At 44.9% G+C, this 26039-nt stretch overlaps 1 protein-coding gene across 2 annotated transcripts in view; it reads right to left on the bottom strand.

The window, feature by feature from the left end:
• Positions 1–25242, bottom strand: part of CABCOCO1 (ciliary associated calcium binding coiled-coil 1) — a 345621-nt gene extending 320379 nt beyond the window's left edge. Inside the window, exon 1 of one of the 2 annotated variants that reach the window (XM_077350722.1) lies at positions 25174–25242. Coding sequence is in view for 1 of the 2 variants with exons in the window: in XM_077350719.1 (XP_077206834.1) it covers positions 25174–25188 (15 nt within the window). In the remaining variant the exon portion in view is untranslated. The remainder of the gene's footprint in view (positions 1–25173) is intronic. The other variant, XM_077350719.1, reaches the window with a different exon arrangement.
• Between the last annotated feature and the right edge of the window lie 797 nt (positions 25243–26039).

The raw sequence follows: 26039 nt of genomic DNA, 5'->3' as shown, positions 1-26039 counted from the left end.
AATGTGAAGTCAAATGGGCCTTAGGAAGTCTGAGCAACAATAAAGCTAGTGGTGGTGACAGCATTCCAGTTGAACTATTCAAAATCTTAAAGGACGATGCAGTAAAAGTGCTACACTCAATATGCCAGCAAATTTGGAAAACTCAGCAATGGCCACAGGATTGGAAAAGGTCAGTTTACATTCCAATCCCAAAGAAGGGCAATGCCAAAGAATGTTCAAACTTCCGCACCATTGCACTCATTTCTCATGCTAGCAAAGTTATGCTCAAAATCCTACAAGCTAGGCTCCAGCAATATGTGGACCGAGAACTTCCAGAAGTACAGGCAGGATTTCGAAGAGGTAGAGGAACTAGAGATCAAATTGCCAACATACGCTGGATCATGGAAAAAGCTAGGGAGTTCCAGAAGAACATCTACTTCTGCTTCATTGACTATGCTAAAGCCTTTGATTGTGTGGAGCACAACAAATTGTGGCAAGTTCTTAAAGAGATGGGAATACCAGAGCATCTTATTTGTCTCTTGAGAAATTTATATGCAGGTCAAGAAGCAACAGTGAGAACTGAACATGGAATCACGGATTGGTTCAAAATTGAGAAAGGAGTTCGGCAAGGCTGTATACTGTCGCCTTGCCTATTTAACTTGTATGCGGAGCACATCATGAGAAAGGCGGGATTAGAGGAGTCACAAATTGGGATCAAGATTGCAGGGAGAAATATCAACAACCTCAGATATGCAGATGATACCACTCTAATGGCAGAAAGTGAAGAGGAACTAAAGAGCCTGTTGATGCGGGTGAAGGAGGAGAGTGCAAAAGTTGGCTTGAAACTCAACATCAAGAAAACAAAGATCATGGCAGCCGGCCCTCTCAATTCCTGGCAAATAGATGGGGAAGAAATGGAGGTAGTGACAGATTTTATTTTCCTGGGCTCCAAGATCACTGCAGATGGGGACTGCAGCCAAGAAATTAAAAGACGCTTGCTCCTGGGGAAGAAAGCTATGGCAAATCTAGACAGCATCCTAAAAAGCAGAGACATCACCCTGCCAACAAAAGTGCGTTTAGTCAAGGCTATGGTATTCCCAGTTGCAATGTATGGCTGCGAAAGTTGGACCATAAGGAAGGCCGAGCGTCAAAGAATTGAGGCTTTTGAACTCTGGTGCTGGAGAAGACTCTTGCGAGTCCCTTGGACTGCAAGGCGAACAAACCGGTCAGTCCTCGAGGAGATCAGCCCTGACTGCTCTTTAGAAGGCCAGATCCTGAAGATGAAACTCAAATACTTTGGCCACCTCATGAGAAGGAAGGACTCCCTGGAGAAGAGCCTAATGCTGGGAGTGATCGAGGGCAAAAGAAGAAGGGGACGACAGAGAATGAGGTGGATGGATGGAGTCACTGAAGCAGTAGGTGCAAACTTAAAAGGACTCCAGGGAATGGTAGAGGACAGGAAGGCCTGGAGGATCATTGTCCATGGGGTCGCGATGGGTCGGACACGACTTCGCACATAACAACAACAAAGTCATATTATGCATATCATATTATGCAGTTTCTGTACTGCTTAATGTGTCATGCTGACTATCACTTCTTTCTGGCTGGTTCCAGACTATTAAAAACATAATGCACTGGTGACTAAATGTTCCATTTTGTTGATTAAGAGCATGGAGAACATAAGGGATGCCATGTTGGAACAGGCCAAAGGCTCATTCAGTCCAACACTCTGGTCATTTTCACACTGGCTTTGCATTCCATCTTAGTAGCTGGTTGCTAACATTTTTTTTCCTGTTATTTCAGAACTATTTTAGTAACTGGCCACCAAGGAAGACTCTGCAGAGGAAGGCAATGGCAAACCACCTCTGCCTCTCACTTGTTTTGAAAGCCCCTTACTGGGGTTGCCATAAATTAGGTGTAACTCGACGGCACATATGTAGGTATATATGGCTCGATTGCAGAGCATCTGCTTTGCACACTGGAAAGACCCAGCTCCAAACTCTGACACCTGCAGTTAGAAGGCTTAAGTAGCAGGTCATTTGAAAGATCAGGATCGGAGACCCTGGAGATCCATAGCCAGTCCAGGTTTTTTCTATGCCTCGGTTTCCAGATTGAAAACTTCCACACCACATGGTGCTCCTTGTGGTCTTCCCCATCCTCAATACACTCTCTCCCAAACATGCTTTGCTCCCTTCTTCTTAGAAAGGACACAATCTAAGCGTGTTAGCACATCACATGGAAAGAATGTTGTGCATTTTCCTGCTGCAGAAGTTCTGTCCACATTGATCCCATTTTCTTACCATCAGCCCCTTGAAGGGGCCATTTCCTCAACATCCTCCCCAGATCTTCTGCCAGTTTGTTTGTTTGTGTATGTGCATGTATTGACCTGGCAAGACACAAAGCATCATCATGTATTTGTGTACAATTTTGGGGAGTTACAGGACACAACATTCAGCCCTGGAGGATTTAATTCATTATGCCTTAGTGCAGGGGTAGTCAAACTGCGACCCTCCAGATGTCCATGGACTACAATTCCCATGAGCCCCTGTGAGCAAAAGCTCACAGGGGCTCATGGGAATTGTAGTCCATGGACATCTGGAGGGCCATAGTTTGACTACCCCTGCCTTAGTGTGTCCCCTGTATGTGGGAGCTAGGACCAAATTTCTTAAAGGATTACTCAATGGTTTACATTTTTATTCTGATGAATTGTCTTAGTAGCAGACACTGACTCTGCTTATTCAAAGAATGTCATTGTTTGCTTTGGCAGCAAAGAAAATTAAAGAGGTTTTAAAGATAGGCATTACTTAGGAATCTTAGGAACAGGTAATATTTAGTACAGTAACAGTTTGCCAGCTGCTTAGGAATGGTTATTGTACCTATATTTTCCTTTTCTTCACTTTCTTTTTTCAAACTTTCATCATTATGCCATTTTATCTTTCTAACTTGGACAATTTTTTGATGTTTTGTAATGGCCTTTGGCTACACAAATAAATTTGACTGACTGAAAGTCAGGTCTGGAGAGACAGCCTATTAAGTCTGCGGGTTCAGTGATCACAGACTCCAATTCTTCAGAACAGCTCTTTTTATTTAGCAACTCCAGCAACAAACTCCAAATACTGAACAGAGAAAAACAGGCAAACTCATTCACTTTTATGCATTTCAGGCAGCCTACTGCTGCCTCTGATTGGCCCTAAGCAGAGCAATCCAATTGGCTTTAAGCAGAGCGATTTAGTTGGACCTCAACAGGTTCCTTTGATTGGTTAGTTCCTTAGCTGGCAGAAGTCCTCATTTGCATCAGTGGCCAAATGCCCACAAACGTAACACAGCCTAAGATTTAGAGCGGGGATTGCCAATCAAGGGTTCATGGAACCCTGGGGATCTACAGATGCTCCAGAGGGGGTCTGTGGCACTTCCCTCCTGCCCTAACGGAGTCAGCCACAAGTTAGGGAACTGTCTGCTTCTATTGCTTCCTCCTCCCCCACAACCGTGAGTGAGTTCTCTAAAGGTCCCAGCACTAGGAGAGATGGAGCCTGCATGCCTACTCCCAACTGTCTCCTGTCTCTCCCCCACTACGTGCTACTCAAGACTGACTGTTAAGTGATGTCACTTCCGGGGAGGCATGGTCTGCTGACATCTAGGGCTCCTTGGAGCTTGAACATTATTTTAGGGGCTCCCTCATAGCCAAAAGGTTGAAAAAGACTGATTTAGAGTCAAAAGGAAGAGGAACAGGGAACCAGCAAAGAGAATAACAGGCACCATGAAGTTTATTTGGGACATTCATAACTCCTACTAATGCTCAGTTAGAACTCTTAGAGTTGCAACCTTAAAAAGAAGGGAGACAAGGATTAGATGACCTAGAACAACTAAACCAATTTCACAGTTGCTTTATAAGTGGTAAAAACTGCTTCCCACTCTGGGTGATTTTCTGCATGCATGTAGAAGACATTTGTCCTTGCTGTTCTTTTTCGGTACCATTTTCTGCTGTGCCTTCCATTCTCATTATCCCTCTGCCTCTTCTGCCCACATTGACTTTTATTGGGTAAGGTGACCCACACGCTCCTGTTAATGCTTTCACAGGTTCTAATAAATGAAATCACAATGGACTGCCGACTGTCAATAAGAGAACATGGCGATTTCGGAAAACAAGTACCGATTCCATACGGAGGTGCAAAACTTGTGCTGCCTCCTGCTTGCAAATGCATGGTTGTAAGCCGTGTGTTTGCAAGCCTCCTGACAGAAGACCCCTCCCACATTTTCCCACCACCTTGTTGTGGGTTTTCACCTACTGACAAGGCAGCAAGAGAAAACTTCTTCCCCTCCCACTCTTCCGCTTGTTAAACTCAGCAAGCCACCAATCACAGCACAGCAGTTGTCTCAGGGACTCAAACTTCTGTGTGTGTCCCAAGCTCCAAAATTATTTTTAAGTACACTTCCGCATTGCTATGTGGTAATGTGACATTAAAGCATTTCTAATTTTAAAAACAATACTTCTGCATTTCTATGGAGAAGCACCACAACAATAAAGTATTCCTCCCTTTTTGGGGGGATTCATGTTGTTCTGGTCTGTATTTATGTTCTGGTAGATTTGTGAGAGGCTGGACATGGTAACTGGACCCCAATGAGTGATATCAGGGTTCTCTCAGCCTCACCTCCCTCACAGGGTGTCTGTTGTGAGGAGAGGAAAGGGAAGGTGAATGTAAGTCGCTTTGAGACTTCTTCAGATAGAGAAAAGCAGAACCAAGGCCCATTCCGCACAAGGATTAATGTAGCAAATTGCTTGCAGAAAGAAATAACGGAATTTAAAATAGTGGAATTTGGCATAACACATACCTGCCTTTGTAGTGGAATCCAGTAGCGTTTCAATCGTTTCCCACAGGTTTCGGGTCTCGCCAAAAATCATGAGAAAGGAAGCGATTTTTTCCGTGCTTTGTCCCGCCCCTGGCCGTCAATCAAGCGAACAGCCAATGGGCGGTTGTTATCATGCTCCGGAAAAGCCCCTTTCCCTTTAATAACAGTTTTTTTTTTAAAGAAAAACACACGTTGCAATGAATATGCCTTGATTCCTTGATTCCTCCTAACATAGAGACCCGTCTAACTTGCAGCTGGCGTGTGAGCTGCCGATTCATCATTGCCACGCTCCCCCGAGTGAAACCCCCCCCCCCGTGCACGGGCACGATTTTCGGCCGAAAATAAAGGGAACTTGCAAACAGGGCTGTGTTGTGCTTGGTGACTTAGGGGAGCTTTAAAGCAGCTCTGTGGAGGGAATGCAGCCGAAGAAGCCTCGCTGGGTGAATGAAGGCTCGCTGGTTCATTGCTTTCTGCTCGCTCCAAGAAAAAAAAATGGCGATTGCTTCGCCGGAAGTTCAGAGGAGAGAGCCAGACTTTGCTGAAACCGCAACAATGGGAATGCACAGAACTTTTTTGAAACTGTTGCAGATTGTTTGCAAGAGTGTAGCGCTTTCCAGAGGGTGAATCCACTTTTGGTGATTTCCCTGGAAGCACTATAATTAAGCGCTTTTTGCGGGACTGTTTCAGGAGTGTAGCAGATTGTGTGCGACATCATGCGTAACTGCAAATTAGTAGCATTTACAATTTGCCACACTCCTGCTACATTTAACTTGTGCAGAATGGGCCCAATTCTTCTTCTTCTTCAGCAATATCAGGGCTCTCTCAACCTCACCCACCTCACAGGACGTCTGTTGTGAGGAGAGGAAAGGGAAGGCGAATGTAAGTCGCTTTGAGGCTCCTATGGGCAGAGAAAAGCAGCATAGAAGAACCAACTCTTCTTCTTCTTCAGCAATATCAGGGTTCTCTCAGCCTCACCCACCTCACAGGGTGTCTGTTGTGGGGAGAGGAAAGGGAAGGTGACTGTAAGCCAATTTGAGACTCCTTCGGGCAGTGAAAAGCAGCATATAAGAACCAACTCTTCTTCAACATATATGTAGAACGTCTTCAAAGATCATTGTTGTGTTCTACAAATTGTCAAACGGAATTCCAAGATAATGAACTATATTTAGGATTGCCAGCTGTAGGTTGGGAAATTCCTAGAGACTAGGAGGGAGTGAGGTTCAGGGAGGGGAGGGCCTTAGCAGGGTATAATGTCTTAGTTTCCCCCTCCAACGCAGTCACATTCCCCAAAGGAACAAATACATACAGTCCGGAGATGAGTTATCATTACAGCACATCTCAAGGCCTCACCTGGAGGCTGGCAACCCTGGCTACTTTAGACCCACCCTTTTATCTTGCCTCATAGGTAGAAAATATTCATGACAATGAGACAAAATTGTTCTGCTTCATGCTTTGAAAAGTAGGGACAATCATGATTGCCTTCAGAAAACCGTTCATTATTCCAGTGCTGTAATTTTGAATCTAATTGCCCTCTTTGAACTGCGTTGTGCATACTTCAGCAGTAACAATTTCAAGGTAGGTCTGTCTGAAAAAGAATATACATCCTAATCTTACACAGCCACTTCTTACAATTTATTTTGTACTCAGACATAAAATACTGCATTGGTTGCAAATGGAACATGGGCATTTACGGTTCCATATTTCTTTAGAACTACTGGCCTCTTTGTGTGTGTGTATGTGTGTGTGTTCTCCCTGTCTTTCCTGGAAAAGCCGTCTTCATAGCATTCATCACTAGCATGATCTTTCTTCTGACCTGACACATTCTGCAGGGAGATGTGGATTGATTATATGCAAAGTCCATCACAATACAGGATCTCCTCATTACAGCAAATAACTTGATGTTTTCTCCTGCTCATATCTCTGTAAAATGGATATGCCAATTGCAAAAATCCAAATCATTCAAAGCCACAGTTACTGCAGATAAGAGGAGGAAGAAAGAAAAGGCAACATTTTGTTGCAACCTTTTGTTATTTCATGCAAATATTGATTTAAATAGGTTTGGTTTCTTTTAATAATCTAATTTATTCTGGTTTTCATTTAACTCATCTCCTTTGTTCTGCTTGTGTGGCAGCTCTCCTTGTGGTTATTCTCTTGCACTCTGAATTATCTTGTCTACTACTGGCCTAGAGCCTCTTGTGGTGCAGGGTGGTAAGGCAGCAGACATGCTTGTCTGAAGCTTTCTGTCCATGAGGCTGGGAGTTCAATCCCAACAGCCAGCTCAAGGTTGACTCAGCCTTCCATCCTTCCAAGGTCGGTAAAATGAGTACCCAGATTGCTGGGTGGTAATGACTGGGGAAGGCACTGGCAAACCACCCTGTATTGAGTCTGCCATGAAAACGCTAGAGGGCGTCACCCCAAGGGTCAGACATGACTCGGTGCTTGCACAGGGGATACCTTTACCTTTACTACTGGCCTATATTAATTCCACATATTAAAAAGTGACGGGTTGGATCCAGTGCAGCATGCCCAGGCTCAAAGAACTCTACTTTTATGCCTCCACCCTCCCACTGAAGATAAGAAAGGCAGAAATCCTTCCACCCATGAGGACCCTGTGCTGGATCCTGCCATCCTCTTTTTAAAAGGCATGTTTGGTCGAATCATCATTGGAATTACAAACATCTTGTTTAGAGTCTTTTTGAGATATTGATGGAGGGGAGAGACAACTGAAAAAAGATACCATATTCAATATTTTGTGGAAGGTACTGGGGACAGAGTTTATGGACAGAGCATGTGGGCTCATTTGAGAGTGAGAGGAAGAGTTTAGATTGGTACTGTGTTATACCAAAGATACGTTCAAGGATCTGAACAACTTAGTGCATCTCAGTACCTCTTTGTGTATTTTGTGAAACTCTGAGGTTTCTTGACAGCACTGGAAGGGTTTCCCAAATGAGTGGGAATTAATTAATTTTTAAAAAAATGTGTTGAACATTTATTGACTGATATGACTCTATATAGTCATATTGACCTGCCTCCCTTCCCAAAATGAGCAATGATGGGCCTGGAGGGGTGGAAAGGAGGGGCCTGGGGGGGGCATGTGCAGAGCTCTGCTTCCCAACCATATTCTGCACCATCACATCACTTCTGGGGTTTCTGGATGCCTGAAGAATGTTTCAGGGGTTTCTCAATGGTAAAAAAGTTGAGAAAGGCTGGTATATGTGTTTGAGATATGAAATAGTGTTTGGGTTTCTAGGTACCCCACTATGGTAAAAGGCGAGTTAAGTTCTTATTTCCTGCTTTTCTATACCTTAAGGAGTTTCAAAGTGGCTTACAATCACCAACCCTTCCTCTCCCCAGAACAGACATCTTGTGAAGTAGGTGGGACTGAGAGAGTTCTGAGAGAACTGTGACTGCTCCAAGGTCACCCAGAAGGCATCCAGTGGAGGAAGAAGAGAAGAGCTGTTATTTTATACCCTGCTTTTTACTACCCAAAGGCATCCCAGAGCAGCTTACAAGCACCTTCTTCCCTGCGAAGCAGGTGAAGCTGAGAGAACTCTGAGAGAAGAGCTCTAAGAAAACTGTGACTAGCCCAAGTTCACCCAACTGGCTCCAACACGTGGAGGATTGGGATCAGATTTTGCTGCAGATCAGAGTTTGCTGCTCTTAAGCATCACACCACACTGCCCCTCCCTGGATGATTGTCACCACTGCCTGCTTCTACTTGGTAAGGTGGTGGGAATTTTTTTTTAACTGAAACCTCAGTGGCCTCTGTGCTGGTCTGCCTCTTCCAGGTACAGCTGGACAATAGGCAACACTAGGTATGGCTGAAAACTCTACGGTCACACATCCACTCTATGTTTTGCAGGTTGTTAGGCCTGGCCTGTCAATCCTGTTTCGTGTACTGGGTAAGAGACTGAGATGTGAAGCAGTGTTGATCCCAGTTCAAATCTCATCTCTGTATCATGGACAAACACATCAGGTTGCCTTGAGTGAGCCGCTCTCTCCATCAACCACCGAACCGTAAGGTTCTTGTAGGATCAGGGAAGATGCTTTTGAAGCAGACAGATGAAGCTGCCTTATGCTAAATCAAACCATTAGTCCATCAAGATCAGCACTCTCCACACTGATGGAGAGCATGGTTGTGGTTACAGAAGAAGAGCAACCCTGCTTTCCACTCCCTGAAAGAGTCCCAAAGCAGCTTACAATCACCTTCTCTTCCTCTCTCAACAACAGACACCCTGGGAGGTAGGTGGGGCTGACTGCTCTGAGAGAACTGTTCTGCAAGAACAGCTCTAACCGGACTGTGACTAGCCCAAGGTCACCCAGCTGGCTGCATGTGAACAAGAGGGGAATCGGACCCAACTTGCCAGACTGGAGCCCACTGCTCTTAACTGCAACACATGAAGGGTCCCAGGTCTTTCAGATCACCTTCTACCTGAGGCTCGAGAAGTGGGCTAAACTGAATAAAATGAAGTTCAATAGGGACAAATGTAAAGTTCTGCATTTAGGTAGGAAAAACCAAATACACCAATGTAAGATGGGGGAGACTTGTCTTGGCAGTAGCATGTGTGAAAAGGATCTAGGAGTCTTAGTAGACCATATATTGAACATGAGTCACCAGTGTGACTCAGTGGCTAAAAAGGCAAATGGGATTTGGAGCTGTATCCAATGGAGTATCGTGTCCAGATCACGGGAGGTGATGGTACCACTTTACTCTGCTCTGGTTTGGCCTCACTTGGAGTGCTGTGTTCAGTTTTGGGCACCCCAGTTGAAGAGGGATGTTGACAAACTGGAACATGTCCAGAGGAGGGCAACAAAGATGGTGAGGGGTTTGGAGACCAAGACATATGAAGAAATGTAGGGGCAGCTTGGTCTGTTTAGCCTGGAGAGGAGACGACTGAGAGGGGATCTGATAACCATCTTCAAGTATTTAAAAGGGTGCCATATGGAGGATGGACCAGAATTGTTCTCTGTTGCCCCAGAGGGATGGACCAGAACGAATGGGATGAAATTAATTCAAAAGAAATTCCATCTAAACATCCGGAAGAAGTTCCTGACAGTTAGAGCGGTTTCTCAGTGGGACAGGCTTCCTTGGGAGGTGGTGGGTTCTCCATCTTTGGAAATTTTTAAAAGAGGCTAGATAGCCATCTGACGGAGAGGCTAATTCTGTGAAGGCTCAAGGGGATGGCAGGTTACAGTAGATGAGCGATTGGGATGTGAGTGTCCTGCATAGTGCAGGGGGTTGGACTAGATGACCCATGAGGTCCCTTCCAACTCTATTATTCTTTCAACTGGAGAAGCCTGGGATTGAAACTGAGATCTTTTCCATAAAGAGCAGATGCTCTGTCTCTGAGCCACAGCACTGGTGTTCATGGAGCAATTGCAAATAAATTGGAATATTAGCATTGTCGTTAACTAACATTTGGTACATAGAGGCACCAATATTTGCTTTGTTCTCCCCAAACACCTTATGAGATCTCTTTGGCTTGCCCTCCCACCCCCCTTTCATCTCTTGACTCTTCCCTTTGTGCTCACTATGGGCCTCTAAAAATACTGCATCCCACCTTTACAGCCACCCCCTTCCAATCAGCTTAGTGTTTATCCCTTTTCCAGCCGTGACCTTGCAATAGCAGGTATCCAAGCAACGGAGCAGAAGGTGGAGAGGTACATTCTGGACTTGGGATGGTACGAGGCAAAGTGGTCAACAAACACTCACTGCCATCTGCTGAACAGCAAAGTCCCTTTTTATGACACTGTCTAGCCCACCTTCAACCTCCCTGCTTGATAAGGACTTTGGCCACTCACACCTTTGCCTTTTTCTCCACTGAGCTCAACTCTTGGAATCCCTCCTTAATTACAAAAAAATGGCAGAAGTTGCAGCTGTTCAGCCACCTTAGGTTCATGTTTGGAAACATTTGTTCTTTCACGCCTTCTGGTGCTTAGCCCAGGCCTGAATAGATTCAGGTGTTGAACCCTGCCACAGATTAAGTCTTGGTCTGGCTTTCTGTCTGCCTGCCTAGGATATAGTGATCCCACCTTTTCTCCAAGGAGCTCTGAGCACTGTACATGGTTCTCCTTACCTTCAAGGCCATACATAGTCTGAGCCAGTGTATTTGAAAAACTGCCTCTCTGCAGTTGGAAGAACTCTGTGGATGGCCTCTCCCTCCCCCCAGGACCTGGAAAGGTTGCAGGCTGGAGGCACCTGGGCAGGGAACTCACCAGCAGGGACAGGGACCTGCAGCCTGGTCAGGGGTAGGGGACGGGACAGCTGCCCTGAGTGGGTGTTAAGTGCTGAGTGGCACTTAAGCCATGAGACCAACTCCACCTCCCAGCCCTTATCAGATAGAGCAACATTCTTCCTTCCATATGGTTTCTCTGCCACCCAGAATGCCAGTTCAAGGTGGATCTGAACCCTGACAAAACCCTGACAAAACACATACCATGAGACCATGCCAAAGAGCCATGCCCAAAGACTGCACATTTTAACAACAGCGTCCCACATCCCTAGGCATTTTTTCTTTCACTCGCTCATTTTTGAGCTAAAATAAATTAGATCAGAACATGCAATTCTAACGCCAACTTCTTTCTATTTAATTCCCAACAGAATTAATTAACAGAGAATAACTTCGGCGGACTGCTTGATAGTACAAGGCACACAACTTCAAAAAGAAAATGGCTGTAATTGGAATTCTTGTAATTTTCTTAGCAATATTATTATGCTGTCGCCCCCCCCCCCCCACACACACACACAAGCTACCTTCAGGTAATCTCTCTTGCAGTGACCTGATTTGGATGCAACTGCGTTGTAAATAATACTGTCAAATATGTTTCGACTGGATATTGGAGGTTTGCATCTATAATACACTTTACTACAAAAAGAAAAGTTCTACAAAAATGTGTTTCTTCAAGTTATAGGAATTGCTTTGTCGACATAATGCTGAAAAAATATCAAGTTAACCACTATACTCCAGGGACTACACTGCTTGGCTGCCATTTTCAGATGAGAAAAATGTGGCCAATCAGATTCCCACAACCCTTTGTTCATGTGCTGGAATGTACAGCATCATGCCTAGCAGTGGAATGCATCCTGATTTGGATATTTGACAGGAATCCAGTGCAGTTGTTGAAGAATGGGCTGAATGTGGAACCTCCCATTGGACAGAATGGAGCCAATGGGGGAACCCTCTTTCGGAACCCTTGGATGTAGACCCCATGGTCCAATCATTGTGAAATTTGGCAGGGGTTTAGGGAAGCGTCTCCCAGAGCTATCCTGAAAGTTTGGAGGTTGTAATTGGAACCCTCACCCCCCCCCCAGTCCCCAGGAAAGTTAGGGAATCTGGAATTCCTACTAAAGTTAATAGCACTATTGAATTAAAGGGTGTACAAGCCGAATCAGTCTGAATTGGGCCCCTAGTGCACAAGCCTACTCCACGGTGTTGCTGTTGAGGGCCCTGGCTGCTGCATTCTGGACCAGTGGTAGTTTCCAGATCAAAGTTAAGGGTAGGCCTGCATAAAGCGAGTTGCAGGAGTTCAGTCTGGAGGTGATCGTCATGTGGATCACTGTGGCTAGGTGTTCCAGGGCCAAGTAGGGCCCTAATAGTCTGGCTTGCTGAAGGTGTGAGAATGCCAACCATGCCACTTTCATGACCTGAGCCTCCATTGAGAGGGAGGCATCATGAATCACACTCAGGTTGCTGGTGGAGTGAGCCACTGAGAGCTGCACTCTGTGCAGGGGTTGATCTTCAGGCGACACTGTTTGAGGCACCTAGTCACTGCTTCCAGGCAGCTGGCTGATGCTTCTGGGGGAGAATCAGGGCAGCTGTCCATGAGGAGGAAGAGCTGGGTGTCATCAGCATATTGGTGGCAACCCAGCCCAAACTTCTACACCAGTTGAGAAAGATGCAGAATAGGGTTGGAGAGAGAACTGCTCCCTGAGGGACTCCACATGTAAGCTGGTAGCAGCTTTATGAACTTTCTCCTATTACTACCTTCTATCCATGATCCTGGAGAAAGGAGATCAGCCACTGAAGGACAGTTCCTATAATCCCAGCATGGGCGAGGCAGTGAGCTAGAAGCTCATGGTTGACTGTATTGAATGTTGCTGAGAAGTCTAATAACGCAAGCAGCACTGACCCCCCCCCCCCCCCCCCGTTCAACTGATGACGGAGATAATCTGTCAGGGCAACTAGCATTGTTTCTAACCCGTGGCCAGGCCAGAAACCTGATTGGGATGGATCTAAGGCTGAAGCTTCTTCCAAGAATGCTGACAGATAGTCCATGATAGCCCTTTGCCCTAGGTACCAGAAATACAAAGTTCAAATTATGCAATAAGACTTAAGATTTTAACCACTATGCCTTTTTGTATCATATGGGTTTATACAAATAACTTTATATTATTACTTCCCTGACCCCCAGCAGGGAAGGGAGCACTCTCTCCAGCGCTTCATGCAGGATTTGCTGCAGTGGAAGAGGAGGTCATGCTGCCCAACACAGTCTATTCCTGCTCATCCTGGCTCCTGTACTGGTTCTCCCTCTCTCCCTCTGCCACAAGAGCTGGAGTTGTGAACTTTCAAGACAGAGGCACTTCCCAGCTAAATACAGAATGACCTCCTAACGGCACAAATCTTTTAAAGCTTTAAACAGCACTTGGTCACACACACACATAAACATACACAAAATGTTTGCCTATCGCTAATTTCCCTCCAAATTCAGCAAAACGTGCAGCAGGTACAGACAGACGTAATATAAAAATACTCTGTTACTACAGTGTGAACCAAACTTATTTCCAGCTTCACAACTTGAATGAAGTGAATAGGATTCTTAATCATTCATCAGTTTTGCTGGTTTCTACACACATTTATTCATTTATGTATTCTTTCTTTGCTGTTAAGTTTTAAAAATATTTTAATACAATATTTTTAGGGGATGCTAGCCATTCAGCATCAGCCATTGTTTCTGATGCCAATTGGCAAATGCAGATGGACCTTGGAGACAAAAGGTATATTTGTAATCAAACACAGTGAAGGGATGCCACCAAATTGGCCCTACTGCTCTAAAATGGGCATACCTTTCTTCACTGCAAGGCATTCTTCTGCATTCATTGTAGATTATGTATGCGGATATATATTCATGCAACAGAGTTCATGTATCTGAGTTAGTGCCAGGACCTGGCTCCTCAGTTCTCAATTGCAATTTGCTAGAATGTTGCAAGCAGCCAATCGGCAAAGTGTGCTTAGTAGCCAATTGTAAAGGTGCATTAACAACCAATAGTGTGTTTGAGGAGGTGTGGCCAGAAGCACTTGTATATAAAGTCAGTGTGTTCTCCCTAGGCATGTGCAAGAAAAATAAATCCGAATACCCCTTCACCTTTTTGGAGTTAGCCAGATCAATTAGGCTTAGTCCGAAAAGTTTTGGGGCTTTAGCTGATCGTTGTGCTGGCTGCTTCCTTTTAACAGCAGCCACCACACTGATCAGGTGTTGATGAAAAGTGCCCCTCCTGCTCTATTTAAACACCTCCGCAGTTGGGAAAGCATTTAAACGGAATGGGCCGGAAGCCTACCACCTTCAGCTGATTAGTGTACACTCTTCCCCCCTGCCTTCTCAAGCACTGCCTAAGAAAATGGGGGGGGGTGAACTCAAATGGCTGAATTGTAGACAATCATGATTTGGCCTCCCTGATTTGGGCAATCCGAATGCAAGGAATGGCCGGTTCATCTCGGATGAGCTCAAAAAGTCCTCAAATTAGCATTGAGTTGGATACTTTTCAGCTTATCCAAGCCAAACTGCCCATGCCTAGTTCTCCCTGTTGCTGTCCACTTCAGTTTTCCTGCTTGTTAATGAAGGTTCTCTTTGTGCTGGAGTTAGTCTGTGTCCTGACTGAACCCAAAGATCTAATATTGCCATCACGCTATATAAATTTGGGAGCACCTGTGTGCAAATCTTTATGCCCAGGCAGTACCGTTCTAACAACAGGTGCTTATTACCTTCTCCTTTATTTGCTCCTGTGAAATTCTAACTGAAGTCCGCCAGTTAGCAAAGATGGGAATCAGTGAACAAGTGAAAACACCCCCTTTAGAAGATTATGTGTGGCATCAACGAATCCTGTTTATAGTTACTTTAAGGAGACTAACCTATTACTGAGCCCTGGAAGGCACATTCACAGATCTGGCCAAAAACAAATGAACAGTCAAACAACTTCTATGAACAAAATGACTTTTCCTATTTCAGAGCAGGGTGCTGAAGAAGGCAGGTGCCAGCGCGCTGGTAGAGCTTGTATCTTGGCTTATGTGTTGGAAGAAAGAGAAACAAATGAAAGATGTTGTTTCATCCATAATTGGGCAGACTGGCTTGTTCTGGCCAGGTGCCTCAGGCATGGTGAGTTCAGCTTGCCGGGCTCAGAACAATGCCACATTCAATATCCTTTGCTGTTTCTTCTCAGTCGTGAATGGGCTGGGTGCCTGGATCTACAACAGGGCTGAAATAATTTAAAGAAGTCTTCAGCAGCAAAACAGAGTTTTGAAATGAAAGGTGTACGGAACACGCAAAGGCCTGCAGAAGATAATAGCTGTGAACCAAACCCATTTAATACATATTCCCATTTTCCTTGTGTGATGTGAAATTTGTTTAAGTGCTTTTAAAGTGCTTTTTTCCCAACGGGGGAGCTCAAGCAACTTCCAAAATACATACGGTTATTTGGAACAACAACAAATATAAAGAAGACTCCATATCTTAGATGGGCCCTATATTCCCTAACTCATCTCATTTCAAGACGGTGGACTGAACAGGAAGGGCAAACAGTTATTTTAGCTCTTGCCAAAACACTCATATCTCTGGCCATGTCCAGGATATGGTTGCTTCCACATGGAGGTTTTGCTCCATGATCCCCTCCCCAAACTGCAGGGCTGTTTTTCTTTTTGGCTTCTGCACATTGGCATTGTACAGTCATCCATCTCCCATGACTTCTCCTGCTTCATTAAATGTCTGCCTAAGCATGCTTTGGAATTATCTTTCCCCCAAAATTATCAGACTCAGTGGGGAACCAGGAGCCACACGACCAGGAAGATGCAGATGTCCAGTGCTACCTTAGGAGCCACTTCCCATGCTATATAGCAGGGGTAGACAAACTGTGGCCCTCCAGATGTCCATGGACTACAATTCCCATGAGCCCCTGCCAGCAAATGCTGGTAAATGCCGGCAGGGGCTCATGGGAATTGTAGTCCATGGACATCTGGAGGGCCACAGTTTGCCTACCCCTGCTATATACCATTCCCTCATCCTTGCCACCAGTAGATATTTTGTTGGGTTTTCTTTTATCAGTAGTAGGTACATTCTATGGTGACATGCCTACTACCAATTAAAAAAAAGAAATCTGGAGAAAAACCCTCTAGTGGTAGAGGTGGGCTCCATGCCCAAGGGGAGCACAGAATACTTGAAGCAGCAATGAGAGCACAATGGAAAATCATCCTCACGCGGAATCCACCTAAATACTGCAAACAGCCCTGAACTGGGTAGTCCAAGCAAGCCTGATCTCCCATCAGATTTTGGAAGCTAGGCAGGGTCAACCTGGCAAGAATTTTGAATACTAGAAATACTAGGGGGGTTATACCTCCAAGGAACACTAAAGGTCATGATGTGGAGGAGCACAATGGCAAAGCACCTCCAAACATCCCTTGCCTAGCTTCCAGACTATCCTAGCATCTCCTGCCTACACAACATACACGCCATATGACAGAGACTGACTTGTAAACAGAGGAGAATCAAGTCATTTACACACGTGTTGTTTGTCCTGGTTTGGATGCTACTGAGAAACAATATTTCTTCCCCCACTTTCCCACTGGCAGGTACTTCCTGGATTTTCCCTGTCTTCTCTGCAATCTTTCCTAAATCTGCTTTGCTTCATTTGGGGAAATATTGCAAAACAGCTAGGCTTGTACCCACATGGACAGGAAAATCTGAATCTCCCTAATCATGACCATCTTGGTGCTATCTTCCCTGCCAAGCTCTGCTCATGGCAGCTATTGCCCACTTTGCTACCAGAGGCTTAAAAAAATCAACTGACATATTTAAGCATTTTAATGCTATAACAATACATCTGTCAGATGCTCTGAATTCCCACCTTTAGTTTCTTTTCCAGTAAGGTTCTACATTTGTTTGTTATGAAGACATGCCCTTTCTTTTACTTCTCTGCAATAAAAAGGGCTAGAGAATGCCAATTGTGGATTTTAACAAAAACAGAAAACGGTGGTGCATGAATATTGCTGCAAGGGACTAAACAAGTAAAACTCAGGGAAACTTGTATTGTGGATGCCCTTTTAACACTGCACAGTGTCAGCAGCTGATGTGGCACCAAACAAGGCTATCCTTATGTGGAAAGCACTACACTCAGTCCAGATTTTTATTAGCTATTTCAGCACACCTATTTTTCTTTTCAGATACAAAAAAAGAAAACTTCTGTATGCAACAGGTGAATTTGGAATTCCAGATGCAGCAATCAGAAGAAAGCAGTCCAGATTTTATTCCAATGCCGTTAGTGTGACGTTCTTGACCTTATTCCCACACTAGATATGCTGCTGGCCATTGCAGGTCAGCCTGGATTATTGTGTTTCTTTTTGAATTGGAGATCACCGGAGACTCATAGTGCTTTCTGTAATACCACTTCATTTGCAAATATACAAGACAAGCATGGAAAAGCCTACATAGCCTACACTAAACTGCACCCACATTACACTACTATGCCTAATATTCTTAGAAGCTATCACTCTTAACCACTACACCAGTGGTCCCCAACCTTTTTATCACTGGGGACCACTCAATGCCTTTTACTGAGGCCCGGTGGGGGGGGGTAGTTTACTCCTCTACTCTCAACCACTGCCCTAGCGCTCTCTGATCGCTATGGTAATGTTTAAACATCCCTTCAAAATAAGATACAGACATGCCACAACAATGAAGTGTGTTGTAAAAGGCTGGGGGGGATGAAGTAAAGTGCCAGGGGGGGAGAAGGCGTCCTTTGGGGCCCACCTCCAATTCGTCGAAGGACCACATGTGGTCTGCGGCCCACAGGTTGGGGATCGCTACACTACACCACAGACAGGGACCACAGCAGAGTCATAATGTCATATAGAGTCCAATCTCCAAAGCATCCATTTTCTCCAGGGGAGAAATTCCAGGGGAATTCCAGGGTATCCACAAGTTTCAACTGGTGTCCCTTCCTTCAGCTCGCCATCCTTTTGATGTCACCTGACAAAAGATTGGGAATCAAACTAGACTGAACAGTGGGAGATCCATGACCAGCATCTTCCCAGTGTAGTTTTAAAGTCGTTAAAAATGTACATGCTTCAAATCAGATCAGGGCCCTATGGTGATCCTACCTACACAATGTTCCCCCCTCCCCAGGGCCTGGCCGACAGAAGTGGTCTAGGAGTTCCACACTTGAATCTTAACTCCAAACATGCAGAGGATCAGGATTGTGGTAGATGGGGATAAGAAATCAATGACTTTCCCTGCAGTACTATTTCCCTTGCCTAAAATGGCCTTGGAGAGCTGCCATCTGCCAGGGCAATTTAATATGCACAGAATGTGCACTGATTTAAAGTGATTTCCCTCATCACAAGCTTTGGAAAGGGAAAAAGATAATCATTTCCTCTTTGGGCTCTTTTACATTTGCATGTCCATCCTAGTGTGACCCTGTGACTATTTCTCCCTCTAGTGGTCAATTCGATATTAGACTGCTATATGTCCGGCATATCTGCCTGTAGATTTAAAACAACAGGTTTTTATAATGGGCAAACAATGATGTAATATTGAATCGACTACTAGAGGGAGCAAAACATATGTGGAAGCACCCACCCTTAAGTAAGAAGGACATACAAGCATTGAAAATGAGAAAGCAGAAGAGCCCTTTCTTACACATTGTCACAATGTGGTAGTACCCTTCCAGGGTCAATAACAATGCACGAGGCTAGCTTTGATTGGGAAAACAGCATGGGATGGGAACAACAAAAACATCTCTTTCCCTAAACCACATCCTTTAGAGACTGTGCAGATGTAATTTCCATTTTTTATTAAAAAATTGGGATGAGCCATGATCAGATCTGCTAATGTCTCATTTGGTTTGACCTCTAGAATCAGCCTCTACTTACTAGCTAAACAAAGGACCACTAGCAGGTCATTTCTTCATGGAACACTGTAGCATCTTCATTGCAATACATTATCAGAGTGCTATGGGAGTCTTTCCTCCATTACTTCCTTTCATAGCCAGCGGCAATCATTTCTAAATACCTAGCACCCATGTAATACAGGTGTACTATGCATCACATTGGAAACAGCAAGCAATACCATGATATGGTTTGCATATGGTATGAGCCTAATTTCCATTCTTGGCCCCTCTACTAGAAGTCACATTGGTAATAGTAAAGGAAAAAGGTACACCTAGTGGCACAGGCTGAGGATTCATTACTCTTGACACAAATCCTTAACGTTGACAGGATTAGTATTCTAGAGCAGTGGTCTTCAATTTTTCTGGGTTTTGGATCCATCTTGAACCCCAACCAGGTGGAAGCGTTTGGTAGGAAAGAGCAGGACATCATTATCATAGGACACCATAGGACATAGTTATGTGACAGGAAGGAGAGGAGCCCTGTCTTAGTTTTAAAAGGAATCCCCCCCCCCCCGTCACTTGCAACCCTACTACTCTTCTCATCTTGCATGAAACACAGAGGTGCGTTGTGTCCATTTTGGGCAGGTAACCTATTGCTGAGGCACTCCCATTGACCAGTGTAGGATGTCATCAACATCACTATGAGCTTAAACTTCTCAATGATGTTCTAGGATTCTGCCAATCTCTTTGGCTTTTACACAGAGTATCAGCAATATCACCGCTAAGCTTTAGCCAGAAGTGCTATTGATATAACGCTGACATCCTTTCCCCCAAACTCCATCCTCAAAAGTCTACTGGGATTCCATGTGTGCACCTTCCAACCTGACATGAAGAGAGGCAAGAGGTGTGGTGCACTTGCTCTCTATACAGGTGCACTAGAAGAAAATCCCAAAATGACCAAAAAGGCTCTATAAGTCATTTGTGACCAGCAGGTAGGACTCAGCAGGTGACACCTCTGGGAATCCTGACCTATTGAGTGAAGAACAGTGTTCTAGAGCAGAGGCTTTCAGACTGCTGTGAACAGTCCTAAAGTTCCTTGGAAGCATATCAGGGATTCTTCAGTGACCAGTGCAGAGAGGCTTCCATCAAAGTCAGCTTGTTGACAATAACCAGCCTTCTAGAATGCACTGGGGACCCTCTGGAGCACATACCAGGCAGCAGTTCATGTTGAGCAAGATGAAGTCCAACCGGCCTGGCCAATGACATATAAGAAACTAGGGGCAAAGTCCATTGAATCCAGGAAGGTAACGGGCACTAGCACCTATGCCTGCACTGTGGCCTTCCTGGGTGCCACCCCTCCTCCCCCTGCTTGATCTTGAGATCCAGCATGGTGTAGTGGTTAAAACATGGCACACTGGAATCTTAGGAGCCTGGTTTGATTCCCCACTCCTCTTCCATGTTCAGCCAGTTGGGTTGCCAACCTCCAGATGGGGGCCTGAAGATTTTCAGGAATTTCTACTGACCTCCAGGCATCAGTTGCCCTGGAAAAAACAACTGCTTTAGATGGCAACCAACCCTCCTACCCTCACCCTCCCCTGCCACTGTCTGAAGGCAGGGAGGGTGGGGAAGAGATGTTACTCAGTTGGGTACAGAGCACCACCATGGCAGGTCCTCAGCCCACACCGTGGCACAGTGAGCCCATCCCTGCTCTCCCCCCCCCCCCACTGCTCTCAGGAGACAGGGAGGATGGGGAAGAGTACTTGCCCAGGAAAATGAGGAGCACCACTGGGCAACTTGCTGACAACGGGGCCAGGGAGCGAGGATGGCTATTCCTCCAGCTGGCTAAGTGTCAGGAAGCAGGGGGAGAACAAGGAGCAAGACAAGTAATATCCATGATTGGCCCTCAATGGAGAAGTGCCCTCTCCCTATTGGGGCATATCCCCCACTGGAGGCCAATCAGACTGATTTTAAGTTTGTATACTGTCCACACACAACCCCAGCATTATTAGAGCTAAGAAGATGAGTGAATATGATCTGAAACATCCCCCAGAATGCCCTGAAGTTTGCAAGGGTCACTAGCAGATGTGTGGGACCTCTTTAGAAAACAAATTTATATGGAAAGGGGTCCCAGAAGGCAAAACAGTTGAACTATATAGTTCCAGAGAGTAAATTTCCCCTAGGACGAGCACCAACCCCAAACATGTCCATTAAACACTGATCAGCTGCCGTTTCTCATTCACTGTTGTAATCTTCTGTTCTCAGTGTGTTAAAACAGAGAGATTTAATGCAGGGTTTGCAGGAACTTGTTATTAATCTACATGGCAGATCGGGAAAGGGGGAGACTCAGTAATGCTATTAAGTCTTCCTTGGCACCTTCTTCTCATATATATAAGTAGCTGCCAATGCAATCCTCAAGTCATTGGACTAAGAAAAGAGTGATTCTTCTTGGGACTGCACTGCCTGCCAGATGGCATATTTGCATGGGGAGACATAGTTATAGGAACACCCTGCATGAACTGGTGAACCTAATGCACTGATTCTCAACAGGGGTTCTGTGGAACTCTGGGGTTCTCCACCAGGAAAGCTCCCCAAGAGTTCTGCAGCCTTTCCCAGATGTTTGGGTGGCCGCTTGCCACAGCGTGGTTGGGCAGGGGTCCTTAGCTCTTGCTGAGTCGAGTGTGCTAGTTCTGGATTGGGAAATGCCTAGAGATTTTGGGGGCAGGGACTGGGGAGGGGAAGGACTTCCATGGGGTATAATGCCAGAGCCCACCTTCCAAAACAGTCCTTTTCTCCAGTTGAAATGATCTCTGTCACTGGGAGATCACTTGTAATAGTGGGAACTCTCCAACTACCACCTGGAGGTTGGCAACCTAGCGATGCAATTATTACATTAATACACAACAGTCAAATGTAGGTGGAGATGGGGTGAGGTTAAGTCACACCAATTCTAACAATGCAGGAGGAGAGGGGGAGGCCTGGTGACATCACTTCCTATGATGTGGCAGTGGGAGTGGCCTGGTTATATCCAATGGGAATGTCTGGATGACATCACTTGGGGGGCATGACAGGGAGGCTGACAGCACTTCTGGGGTTCCTTAGAGACTGGAAATTATTTCTGGAGTTCCTCCCTGGTCAAAAGGTTTTAAAAGGCTGGCCTAATATGTTCTGCAGCTTAATTTTAGGGCAGAACAAAACACTGATAGGAAACCACTCCATATCTTACATTATGCTACCTAGCCAAACCCTAGCGCTACCAAGTTGACAGCGAATGCTACCAGCTATGGTCCACTCCTTCATTCCCTGTATTGTGCCTCCTTTTTGTTTTCAATTGCAGCTGCTGCTGAGAGCAAGGCCAACCCTGCTTAGCAAGGAGAGGTTGCTGGATGTCCTGAACTGGGAACCAAAGGACATGCGACAATCTAATAGCTCTCTCTCTCTCTCTGACTGGTTGTTCCCACACTCTGTCTCCAAACCTCAAAGCTGTCTCTCACTGGCGGCTGTTAGTAGACTTGGACACTGTGTGGTGAAACATGCCTTCGTTTTATCACAGATAGTGAGAGATCTACTCAGCAGGCCCAGGATACTAGATCACAACCAGGAGTTTTATTCCACATTCATTTTCTTTCACAAATAGGATTTACTTTCTGCTGCCACCAGCAGGCTGCTAACAGAATTGTAATATAAGTGCCTGCAGTTGGACCTTTGAGTCAGCTTCAAATTTCCTCATGGTGTTCAGTCACAAAGAAGGAAGGGGCAATCTCACTTATTAGAAATATTACCAACAACACAGGCTCTCTCTGCTTCTCTCTGATACTTTTATAAGCAAGAATCACAGCATGGCTAATTTGCTGTGGTAGAAAAAAGAGGTCAAAGGCCAGTTCTTCTTGCTAAGGAACTGCATGTGCCCCCCCCCTTTAAATGTGGAACACATCTTCCGGTGTGCCCCCTGAAATGGAAACGGTTACGGACATTATGTTTGTATTCTTGCCCCAGGGAGCTTGCAAGAAGAGGTAGGAAGCTGTTGGCAGAGGGGGGTGAGGAGGCTGAGGCAGCAAGGGTGAGGAGGCTGAGGGGTGAGGAGGCTGAGGCACCTGTCTTCCAAGGTAGGTCCTGTCCTCAGGAGAGCAGGAACAGCCTCGGAAAATGGGCAGCGGAGGAGGAGGAGGAGGCAGAGTAACGATGCCCAGCACTGAGCCCCACTCAGTGCTCTGCTGCCACTGCCCATCTTCCATGGCCGGTACTGCCCTCAGCAATGTGCCACATAATGGCCGAGAAGCTGCTTGTCAGAAAAATGTATTGCTTTTGAGTCATAGTGCAGCAGAAAGCTTTCTGGGGCAATGCCATCTTGGCCAGTCACAGTATGCCCATGCCCCTGGACAATTAAAAAAAAATAAACTGTTGGTAGATTATGGGGGGAGGTGCCTGGGCAGGTGGAGATTAAGATAGATGTGGTGATTCTTCTGGGCAACTCTAGAATTTCCCCATAATCTCTATAGTAAAGACCTTGGATACGAGAAGAAATTCCTAGAGCACCACTATGGAAACCATCCCCACCCCTCTGTTCTTCAATTTCTTAAGGTCAGGAGATAGAGTCTAGGAGGTGGATGTTCCCAGTTGGGTCCAGGTAGTTGGGAAACCTAAATTTTATGGTATCCCCCAAAACTGCCAGTTTAAGCCAGCCACTGTGTGTAATGCATCTTATGTACATTTATTTGGATTCACATATGATGACATTGATTCAGCTGCTGAGGAGGAACAGATCAGGGTAATATACTTGCTGTGCTATTATATGATATCACTGGAAGCAAGAGGAGGAGAAGGAAGGGTGATCAAAACAAAACAAAACAAACAAAAATATGTTTTGTTTTCCTGTAAACTAACAATTCATTATAGAGGCTTAAACATCATTCTGCATCAAACACCATCCAGAGCAGTCCTTTTTAGCTTACACCCATATTTTGCGACCTCTCCCTCCTCACACTCCATGGTCATGATTAATCAGGCAGGAAGCAAAACCAGGGGGTTCTTCAAGCCGCTGGTGGACTGTCATACACAACTGCATTTGATCTGGCGGTTCACAGGTTGGGTAGGACTGTCTAGTCAGCATGTGGCCCTTGGATCAACAAGTGAGCCTTGGTAGACTATCCCAACTTGGAGGAAGAGAATTCACTCAGCTCCCACAGTCATTCTGTTCAGGATGGCTGCCTTCAATAGGCCCGGAGGAAAGGCGAAAGTCCACCATTGCAACTTCCAGCTCCGTAAGCTTACAACAGACTTACAACAGAACAGGCAACGTCGGCAGTGATTCTAACAGTGACTTCATCTTTCTTGAAGAATCAGTCACTGAACTGCTATCTCACTAGCCTATGCAGAAATTCCTTCTAAGTCACAATAATACATTCTCATATTTCTATGGAGAGAGCTGATACAATACATTGGCTCAGAGAGAGAGCTAGAATCAGGAACTTCCAGGTTTAAATTTTGCCTGCAGCTCACATTCCATAACAGGCCTTAGGCAACGAAGTGTCATCCTCAATCTCTATGGAATATATTGTCTTACGTTACAAGGTCACTGTAAAGGTTACGATACAGTGCATGCAGTGTATTCAACATTTGAAAGCACTGCATAAATGCATAATAATAAGGTTACAAAACACAATCATTGTGACACTGACAGAGAGGAAAGAAGGAATACTGGGAGATGCTCTTTTAACTACATTTTCCAGACCTGACATCTCTTGATACAAACCAGAAGTGATGCGTGCCCTGGTGTTGCTCATGCTGCACATGTTCTTGGGAATAGTTGTAGTAAGAGACATTCTGATGCAGTTTGAACGAGTGATCAATGGAGAACTGGGTTCGAATCCCATAGGAAAAACTGAGAGGACAGTCACTAGTTCTCAGCCCAGGTTAACTCACGAGGTTGTTATTAAGAACAGAAGACTGGAATAGCTTCATGTATGTTGCCCTCAGTTACAGAGAGGAAATGCAGGTTGCATATATCACAAACAGTTTTCAACGACTTATCACATTTCCCTTTGGTCCTTCCCCCTAAGGACATTCTGAAACTGGCCCAGAAGTACCTAGTAGGAGTTGCCACTTAATCTTTATTTCTATTTTAAAATTCAATGCTCCTTTACAAGTGCAAAAAAAAAAAAAAGAAAAGGAATATTCATCCAATACATTACAAGGACATTATAATCTAATAAAATACTGTAAATGGTAATGGTAAACATTATACACTGTTTTCTTACCATCTCACGAGGCATTCTTTATCTTGATGCTTTTCAAGATGGCAATCTTTTCCCAGTCCAAACTTTTCCATTCCTAAAATAATGGGAGGATTGGGGGAAGGGGAAAAGAGTAATCAAACATTAATACAAGCCAGCAATTAAAAGTACAGAGGGCAACTGCATTAACTAGTTGCTCTCTTCCTGTTTACTTTACAAGCAAACCTAAAAACCAGGAGACCAACCCAAAGTCTTATCATGATTATCTAAAGAGACCCTAAGATAACCTTAGGCTGACAGCTATTTGCCTGGAGTTTCCAAATGGATGGTGATGAATTGGGATGTGTTTAAATATATAAATAGATAAATATAAATCTTTATGGCACAAACTGGGGCATTTCAGCAGACCTAATGGTGCTATCTGTCTTGCAAACAGATCCCTTACATAAATGCTTATGGACTTCCTGTTTGGAAAACATGCTGAAGTTTTGCTGAAACCATTCAGTGTTGGGATCCTGCAAAAATTCAGATCCTTTCATACAAAAGCACAACAACCCATTGTAAAAAAAAATATCACCAAGTTTAGCAAGAGACGACAGCTGCACCTGGCCACATTGGTCCACCTGAATGCCAACAATTGGGTTAAATCTTTCATTAGGACTAGGCATGAGTTTGCTCTGGATAACAGACCCAGCAATTTAGATCTCTGTTGAAGGCTGATCAGTGGCCTTGAGCAGGTCACAGCCTGTCAGCCCAACATATCTTATCTCATTTGGTTGTTATAACGAAAATAACACAATAGTAAATGCCTCAACGGGTATTTTCACAGGAGTTATTTTCCCACACATTCAATGCTGTTAATGAGTGGGTTTTTTTCTCTTGCTTCCACA

This window comes from Paroedura picta, chromosome 8, assembly GCF_049243985.1.
Source record: "Paroedura picta isolate Pp20150507F chromosome 8, Ppicta_v3.0, whole genome shotgun sequence".
Lineage (NCBI taxonomy): Eukaryota > Metazoa > Chordata > Lepidosauria > Squamata > Gekkonidae > Paroedura > Paroedura picta.
The sequence above is the reverse complement of the archived record's forward strand: the minus strand, read 5'-3'. Positions and strand labels throughout refer to the sequence as shown.